This window comes from Siniperca chuatsi, linkage group LG9 (assembly GCF_020085105.1).
Source record: "Siniperca chuatsi isolate FFG_IHB_CAS linkage group LG9, ASM2008510v1, whole genome shotgun sequence".
In the NCBI taxonomy this organism is placed as follows: domain Eukaryota; kingdom Metazoa; phylum Chordata; class Actinopteri; order Centrarchiformes; family Sinipercidae; genus Siniperca; species Siniperca chuatsi.
The window spans coordinates 412,270-421,533 of NC_058050.1; the positions used below are offsets into that span (position 1 = coordinate 412,270).

Consider the following 9,264-nt stretch of genomic DNA (forward strand, 5'->3'; position numbering starts at 1 on the left):
GATAGGAGGGGCGGAGCTTCCACGCAGGCTGAACAACTTGCTTGTTAACCCTGTAAGCCCAGAGGCTGGTTTACCCTTCAATCAAACGTGCTGATCAGAAAGTCAGAAAGCCGAACGAGCGTTTCGAGCTTCTGAATGAATTTTCACACAAAGTGTGTGTGTGTGTGTGTGCGTCATGTTCTTACATCCCGGCGGGGACTTTAACCTGAATGGCAGACACGGCTTTCAGACGGCTATGACTTAGTTTTAGGGTTCAGGTTACAGTCAGGTTCAGGTGAGGGGGGGTGGGGGGGGGGCAGCATTATGTCAGTGACTGTCCCCACAGGGATAGTAAAACCAGCACTTTTTTTTATGAATTAGCAGCTTGTCCCTCTTTTTTCTTTCCTGTTAAATTTTTATTTCATTCAAAATGTTCATTTCTTTATTTCTTATGAATGTTTTTTTCTGCCTTTTCTTTTTTCTGGTTTTATTTTGTTTTGTTTTATTTTTCTTGGGGTTATTTACTGGTTCTGGTTCTGTACTGTTTCAGGAAGCTGCTGTTTACACGTTGTTCTCTTTGACCCAGCGTTCAGCACCCCCCCCCCGGGCAGAAGGCCGCAGTCCTCGGCCCGCGCTGACGTCTCCGAGCTGGCCGCTTTACAGGCCGTGCGTGCTGCCATCCATGCTAATTGATAGCGAGGCCCACTGGAGGCCGCAGCCTGAACCACACAGAAGGAATTTAGCTGAAACACAAACAGCCTCGTTTATCGTGTTGAAATGTGTGAAGTCAGCAGAAGCTGCAGCTGTCGGATACACGCAGCGCAGCGAAACACGAAATACTTTGGGTTTCGGCTGATGTTCAGAGTCAAAGTTCAGGAGAAGCAACTTCAAATCATGATGTCATCGATCAGACATTCACAGGACTGATTTGAATTTAAAAATCTCTTTTTTCCTCATTTCACCTTCTGCGCGTCTTGCTGACGTCGTAAGACGCGTGAGTTTACAGTATATATTAATACATATAATCCTTCAGCAACTTTCGAATGTAATTCTCAAACGCTGATCAAACGAAACACGCCGGACTTCTTTTTACAAAATGAAACGGGTCAGTGTCGAGCTCAGATATAAACTATTTACACATCAAGAGCTTTGATTCTAGCTTTACTTTCATACTTGTATTGTTATTTGTATGAAATCTTTTCATTTTCTTTGCGTTTTGCTAAATCATGTTGTATATTTTAATTTCATATTTCGGGTCAGTTGTATAAGTCTTCCTTCTCTCACAACTGTTTCCTGTCTGTTCTGTTGTTTGTGTGCAAATAAAAAGCGAAACCTTTCAGATGAACTCGCTGCACCGCCGCCAGCTTCGTTCAGAGCGAATGATCACAAGGTCGACTGAGGAGCGTTGAAACGTACGCCAACAAACTGATTTTCATCTTTTCATGTGACGCTTCAAGTTTCTGTAGTTCACACATCCACACGGTTGCATAGCGTCGGTTTGGATCTATGATCGCTTCGGTAGTTATCGTATATTGAACTGGTTTTGTCTTAATCGCATTAGCGTTTGGAAAGTAGCTGGTAGCTGAATCTGACGTGTGTCTGTGCGAGATCAATATTTCTTTACATGGTTTCTGACAATTAACTGAAATAAAACTACAGCTAAAGAAAAGGAACCAAATCTGAAGATGTTCTGTATTTTATTTATGAGGAACGGTATCTAAAGTCTTCTGTACATCAGCACCAACACAGCAAAATCTGTTCTGAGTCATGATCAGATCAGATTTAAACAGACATCAAACATCTTTATCATCTTTTATCTGATGGACACAAATACAAACCATCTAATCAATCATGATCTGCAGGGAAATATGAATCTGTACAGTTCAAATAAAAACAGGAAACATCTCGTCTCGGCGTCTGTTCGGGTCCAGGTCACATGACTGTCGGCACGTTCGAGTCCTCAAAACAGGATCAACTCATTTAATAAAAATATTAACTCCACATGTTCCAGACCAGCCAATCAGCTTCCAGGACTCGTCTCCACCTTCACAGGAAACGACCGTTAATCTTTAATTAGTCAACGGATGCGTTGACTGGCAGAAAATTTATCAGCGACCCAATTAATCATTAAAAACGCCAACAGACTCAGTTTCTGGAGTGTCTCGGTAAACCGCTCGTCGAACAAAACGAGACACTTGAAGACGTCACACAGGGCTGCAGGAAGTTGTGATGAACCAATTAAGAAAATAATTGGCACATTAATTGATAATGAAAATAATATATAATGTAATAATAATAAAGCCCTGGTGAGCACTGTGCACTATGGACAAATCAAACGGACTGATAACTAATTTGGCTGTTAAATTTTACATCTAATGCCAGAAAAAAACAAAAAACGTAAGATGGACACTGCATCTTTAATGAGTATTAGCTGATTGGCTGGTCTGGAGAAGCTCTGACATGACTGACAGAAATTAAGTTTGTTTAGGCAGAAACTTTAATCCAAAAACTAAAACATAACCGAACACTTGCACCGTTCAGCTGTTGTGACCAAATCAAGGTTTTACTCAGACTTCACATCATGTGGCGAGTTCCTTTCTGCGAATGCGGCACGTGATAAACGTCTGCTGCAGTACGTTGAGCTGCGCGTCCTCCAACGTCCACTAGATGCTGCTGCATTGAAGTGAATGGGAAAACCTCCCACTTCTCTCTACAAATACAAAATCTGTAGACACAAGTTCAGCTCTCAGATCGCTGAGCTTCTAATGTCAGTCTGAGGGCAGATTTTGAAAGTCAGTGTTTCACCTCCAGGATTCTGGTACAGTATTATGTCTGGACTGGATCATATGGTACAATTTATTTGGGTCTGTATTCAAACACAAACTGTCATATTTTGGCAAAGCCCAACAGCACACCTGTGGCAGACTGGAGTTTTAAGTCCACACCAAGAGAGGTTTGTTTATGTGCGAATCTGCCTTGACTGACAGGTGTCAGTCTTTAACACTCAGCTCGGCTGGTTGCTGCTCGCTTGTCCCGTCTTAGCTCGACTCCATCGCCTAACTGCCTGTAAATTACAGGGATGATATCCAGCGGTAAACCCAAACGTCCCTTCAGACACCTGTCGGGGACAACTCGGTCAGGTGTTTACAGTCTGCGGACCTTTATCCATGTCTTCGTCTGTTCAGCTTTCGTCCATCCTTTCTTCCTCCTCTCCGTCAGCCTCTACGCCTTCAGTCCTGCTCTTTACCGTTATCTTCCACTCATCACCGACTTCCTCTCCTATCACAATCCTGGTCTCTCGTCTCTCCTTGCTCACCTCCTTCCTGTCCTCCTCTGTCTCCTTTCCTTCCTCCTCACTGTCCTCCTCTCTCTCTTTGCTGTCCCTTTCTGAATGCTTCCTGTCTTCCATACCTTTGATTGTGTCCTTTCTTTCCTTTTCTGTTTCCTCTGGCCTACCTTCCTCCTTTGTTTCCTCCATCTCCTTCTTGTCCTCCCTCATCTCTTTCCCTATCTCTTTCCTGTCCTCTTTCACCTCCTTCCCTTCTTCTTTGTCCTCCTGTCTCTCCTCTGATGTCTCTTGTCCTCCTCCTCCTCCTTGTTCCTCCTCTGTGTCCTCTTTGTCTTCCAGCTCGAGCAGCTCAGGAGAATCGGCCTCCAAAGCTTCAGCCCCCAGCAGGGTCTCTGTTAGGGTCTTGAGGAGGTCCGACTGGATCTCCTCTGGTTTCTGACTTGTTGTCTTGTCCACCTCCTTCTTCTCCACCGCCTCTTTCCGCTCCAGCAGAAGGCCCGTCAGGTGGAACGACTTCTTCCAAAGCTGTGGGAGTTTGTTCAGGTGTGTCAGGGCCTCGACCACCCAGTCAACCAGCAGCTGGGCGACATTTGCTTGGAGCCGGTGGGGTGACGTCTCCTCCAGCTCTTTCGGGTTTCTGGCGGTGAACTTTGCCCAGCGTGACAGCAGGAAGCGCTGCAGAACCGGCTTTACGCAAATCTCCAGGGGCTGAAGACGGAAGGAGCAGCCTCCAGGAATCACTGCTGGGAGGGTACCTGATCCGCTGATGGAAGTAAGGAACGAATCTCCCATGTGCTCCCGGTGTCGGTCCAAGACCAGCATTGATTTACTGGGTTTAGTAGGACCGGACACATGCTGTAGCCAAACCTTGTTAGTCCAGAGATCCAAGGCTTCTTCTACTAACAGACTGTCTGGGCCGGCCTCCAGCAGGATGAACTCTGGCAGGGCTTTCTCAGCCAGCTGCCTGTTCGCCAGCACCAGGGACGGCAGCATGGTACCATCAGCTAACACTGTCAGGTACACAGTGACCAGAGGTAAAGACCCAGTGAGTTCCAGGGCCTCTAAGCGGCGAGACTTGTCCTGAACTAACCTCAAATCCACAAAAAGACAGAGCTCATCCATCGCTGCTACAGTGCTTTCTGACAGCTTTTTGACCAGGATGACCTTCTGGGTAAATTCCCTGAAGGACTTGACCTTGGCCTCCAGGGAAAGTGGCAGGGTGCGAGCCAGCGTGGCTGCCCTGCCGATGCTCCGTACGCCCAGCCGATGCTGCAGCATGAAACTCACTGCCCAGTCATAGGAGATGCGAAAGGAATCACTGAAACCTCCCTTCTTCTTCAGCATGGAGGCTTTATGGAAGAGGTTGCTCTCTGTGATTGGAAGCTGCTGCTCACGCATGGACAGCACCCAGGCCACCATGCGTTCCCCGCCATCGTCATGGACCTTCTGGTCCAGTTCAGTTTGCTTTAAACGCTTCCTGGCCTCCTTCAGCCAGGACCGGATGAGCTGCGTCTCGGTTGAAAAGACCCTTGAGGCTTGGTGGAGTCCATCACACAGAGCGAACAGGGCGATCCTCAGCTGACGGGCAGTGAGGAAATCATCACGGTCTTTAGAGACTGACAAAATGGTTACTGGTTGGGCGTGGCTGTTCATTGTTGACGGCACGTGAGATGTTGGACGTTGTACTTCTTTGATAAACTCTTCCTTGATATCTTCAGTTTCTTCATCAACGTCATCCAGATCATCCAGTTTCTCATCGTCAGAGAAGTCCATGTCTTCCACAGGGGCCATCGCCCCGTCCACATTGTCCTCAACCTCGTCCACCTCCACTGCTCCACTGCAGCACAGAGAATTAAATGTACATTTGTCAATGTCATTGCCAAGATGAAAGCACAGCAATAACTCCTAACAAAACGTAGGAGACTAAAAATAAACATCACACATGAAGACAAAACACTTACTGGACTGAGTTCCAAAATTAACAGCAAATCAAATACATTTGAGAAAAAAAACTGTTCTATGCGAATACATTTAGTGAAATGATTACCTTATTCTGTCCTTGAGAAATCCAACTTTTGTTGATCCTGTTAAAAACATCAAACATGTATCTTTAATTGTGCAAAGAGTAACAGTAATAAGCCAACTCAGTTACAGAACTGACCAGAACCTTTTGAAATGAACTGTATAAAATACTGACCTTTGTTTAGAGGTGACAGGCCGTGAAATTCCCAGAAGCAGCACGGCTGTTTACACAGGTTGGCCTTACAGACGATGCAGCCGTACACACTCTCATGGCGGATGTTCTTCAAGTTGCAGTTCTTGCACCTCTTGGAGATGCCACTGATCTTCACCATCCTGTGTCTCTGTTTAGCTGGTTCGTCTACCACCTCCACCCTCATCCCGCGGGAGCTGGCGATCTCCATGGTCTCAAAGTATTTCTGAGCACACTTGGCGAGCTGGTTGCCCAAACGTTTGCGGAAGTTGACCTGAGTAAAAAGGCCATCTTGCACCCAGGCGGGTGGGTTCTCTTTGCGGCTCTCCCGCAGCACGATGAAGGCATTGACGATGCTCAGGTTGACCAGAAACCAGAAAAGGCTGCGCCAGTGTCGGTCCTGGGGTATTCCTCCCAGCGGGTTGCAGGCCAGAAGCTGCTTGCAAATGTCAACCCCTCGCATGTTCTCCTGCAGGAGGCGGAAGGCCATGGGGCGGTCGATGGGGTCCAGTCCACCCACTTTGGTCTGAGACCTCCTCCAAACAGTGTCCCGTTCACCGGGAGCTGCATTAGTCGACAGGCAGCCCATCTCCTTGGTGTCCCTCCAGCGGGTGGCCAGCAGGGGGCCAAACTGCCTCTGCAGGAAGTCCCCGGGTTTCTCCAGCTGGCCCTCCTCCCACAGCTCTCTGGGCAGAATGGGGTTGAGCGGAGGGAAAGAGCTGGAGGCATAGATGCCCTGGTCCAGAAGCTTCTGCATTAGTGGGACAGACGTCAGCGAACTGGCCAGGTAAAGTTGGTGGTGTTTGTCCTCCAGACCTTTCACCAGATCCGGCACCACGGTGAAGCCCGGCTCCTGGCCCACCTCCTCTCCCACCTGGATGAAGAAGCGGTGGCAGTAGCCAGACTTGGAGTCACAGAGCAGCCACACCTGAGGCTGGGTTTTTGGGTTCCCCTTGGCGTGGCAGCTCTCCTCCTCCAGGCTGGGCAGCAGCGCCCTGTCAATGGCTAGACAGCAGTTTGGCTGGTAGGCGTTCCACATAGCTCCACCCAGGATGTCCAACATCGGCCTGAAGATGTGCAGCGAGTCGCTGGGGTTGCAGGTGCCACGATACTCGTCTGTGGCGAAGCTGCCCATGCGGAGGTTGGCAGCGATCTGCTTGAAACGTTTGAAGCTCATGGCACGGTAGAAGGTATAGCTGTTGTCGTAGTGACTCCAGGACCAGTAGTGCGACGGGTCAGGAAGGTTCTGGATCCCCATCAGAACGACCAGGCCGATGAAACCTTTGATCTCATGGGTGGTGACGGGGACCCAGTCTGGGTAGCAGGAGCCCAGAAACTGACAGGTCTTGGCGTGGGCGTTGGTCTCGTTGGTGATCAGCTCCACGAGTGCTGCAGGGAAGAGCAGGTTGAAGAAGTCGATGGCGTCGCTGTTCTTGGACAGGTAGTGGCGAGGCCCACTGCTCTGCATGAATGAGACAATGGTGGACTCGGTGCTGTCGCTCTCTGCCGGAAGTTTCCAACAACCTGCTGACCTCCAGGACGGATCAGGCAAGTCCTTGTTCTGGACTGGTTCCTTCTCTTTTGAAGAGTGCTGGTCTTCATTGTGGCAGAACTGGATATCAGGTTCAATGTAGGCTGAAAAGAAGGGACAATTTAATTTTAGCATCTTAAACAGTAATTTACTTTCTATATTTCTAGAAACATCAATAACAAAACAAAATCAACCAGTGTTCATTAAAAAAATCATAAAATATAAAAACATCTGTAGAAAGTACTTCTCAAACCTCCTGCCCCATAATCCATTTCTTAACCGTTAATTTCTACGTTCATTAAGTTTCAAACACTCAGTTTCTCTCTGAGGGAGCTGCAGCACCCCAACCCATATTTGTGTTGTTGCAAGACATTTGTTTTCTGTCGCATTACACACCACCTCTCCAGGTGCCTGACACCTGTCTGTTTTTTGTTGTTTGTTTTTTAAGTGTCATGAGCAGCATGTGTGTAACTCGGATTCATTGGCATCAAGGTTGATCTGTTGTGGCAGGAAGGTTTGGACCGGATTCATACTCAAGCACAAATGCAGTTTTCAATCAACAGCAGCAAGCGTGTAGCATTGTCAGGAGAGTGCAAGGCCAGTGTGATCATCCTGATTATTAAAGTAGTGCCGTTCTCAAATTGTCCTATTGTTTGGCTGAGCCTGTCAGTCAGGCGGCGTCATCTGTCTCACACTATTGCCTCCACATAGCGCTAAACAACAATAAAAAGCATCTGAATAAATATTTAAACCAAAATCAAGCAAGAATTGAATAAAGAAGATAAACAAATCAGGTCTGGAATCATCAATAAAATGCCTTTGAGAATAAACAGTCGATGAGATGAGATTTAATACACTCTGACCAGGACTGGGTTCCAACCAGCTCTTCGTAAATCCATCATTAAGTTTGTGCGTTTAGTCCTTCTTAAGTTCTCAGTAACATCTAACTAGTTTCAAACTAGCAAGTTACTAAGTCAAGTTGCACCAGTCAAACGTAAGGGAACTAGTAAAGCCTTTAGTGACGTGTAAATCGGTTACTAAGTAACATCTGTGGCCTCCAATCGGAAAGAATTCAATAATGTAAACAAGGAAGTCAACTGCAGCATCACGTTGCAGCAAAACATCCATCATAATGTTTGATAACTGACAAGCGTTCATAAGCATCACCTGCCGACCCGTAACCTTAACGATCTGTTCAGTGACTCGATAACAGGCGGAAATATCATCATCGTAAAGATCCAGACGGTGTAGCCGGTCACGTATCACCTGTTGACGGCGAATATGTCGCTCCAAGCGGCCACATGCTGCGTTTCTATTCTTGTAGCAGGCAAATTGTTTGGTTGATTATCGGCTACGCAGCCGGTACATCTAGTAGTCAGATGTAACAATATTTAGTAACAACTAGTCTCTACATAAAAACTAGTTTGTGCTTTAATGTTGTTATGTTATAACTAGGCTAAGTGAACTAAAGAAGAACTGGTGCAACCGTTTCCTGACCCTTAGAGGGAAACTGATCCAGCAGAACCTCGGTCACCACAAGTCCTGAACAACCAGGAATCAACCAGGAGACCCTGTTCTGATGTCCTGAGAGGCCTGGAGGACCTGTACGGGATCAGAAGCTCACTGGTGGAACCAGACTGTGTCAGGCACTAAAAAGGGATGATAGTTTAGAGCATGTGGATTAACTGTGGAGGAGTTGATTAAGCTGTAGGAGTGATTATGGTAGTTTTGACGCTTGTTTTAACGACTCTGGGTCACCACGTGAATCCATTGTAAATATGAGCGAGAAAACTGTTCAGAGCCATCTTTCAAGACTACAGAGTGTTTGATACGCAGAAGCAGGCCCTCACTGCCTCTCTGACCACTGTGGCCTTGGTGCCCTCCTGAAACTCGTATGCCCACCGGCCACTGTGGCCTTGGTGCCCGCTCACCGCCTGTTTCGTGTTTTTCTTTCCCCGCCCTGCCTCCCTGCCCTCTCCTGTCACGTCCGCCCCGGCAACAGAAGGTTAGTACATGAACGTGATTGTAATCAATACGTGTGGAGGCGGTGAACTTCGTACTCTCGTTTTGAAGGCGTACATCCCGCCCGATCGGTGCTGTGCAACTCCCGACAGAGATAAGAAGGAAGCGAGATGGATCACTCTTTAGCGACTTCCATCATCAGCTCGGGAAAAAACTGTATTTATTCAGAATGTTATTGATTAAATGTTATACATGTTATTATGTTATTGACTATTTCTCCATAGGGGACAA

General features: G+C 47.2%; 1 protein-coding gene across 3 annotated transcripts in view; it reads right to left on the reverse strand.

Annotated features, from left to right (window-relative positions):
- Positions 1-1,659: 1,659 nt before the first annotated feature.
- pogzb (pogo transposable element derived with ZNF domain b) overlaps positions 1,660-9,264 on the reverse strand; it is a 25,499-nt gene continuing 17,894 nt past the window's right edge. For all 3 annotated transcript variants that reach the window (XM_044206740.1, XM_044206739.1, XM_044206738.1), the window contains 3 exons: positions 5,466-7,115; positions 5,316-5,352; positions 1,660-5,105 (listed from right to left, as the gene is read on the reverse strand). In XM_044206740.1, coding sequence (XP_044062675.1) covers positions 3,161-5,105; positions 5,316-5,352; positions 5,466-7,115 — 3,632 coding nt within the window. In that variant the 3' untranslated portion in view covers positions 1,660-3,160. The remainder of the gene's footprint in view (positions 5,106-5,315; positions 5,353-5,465; positions 7,116-9,264) is intronic.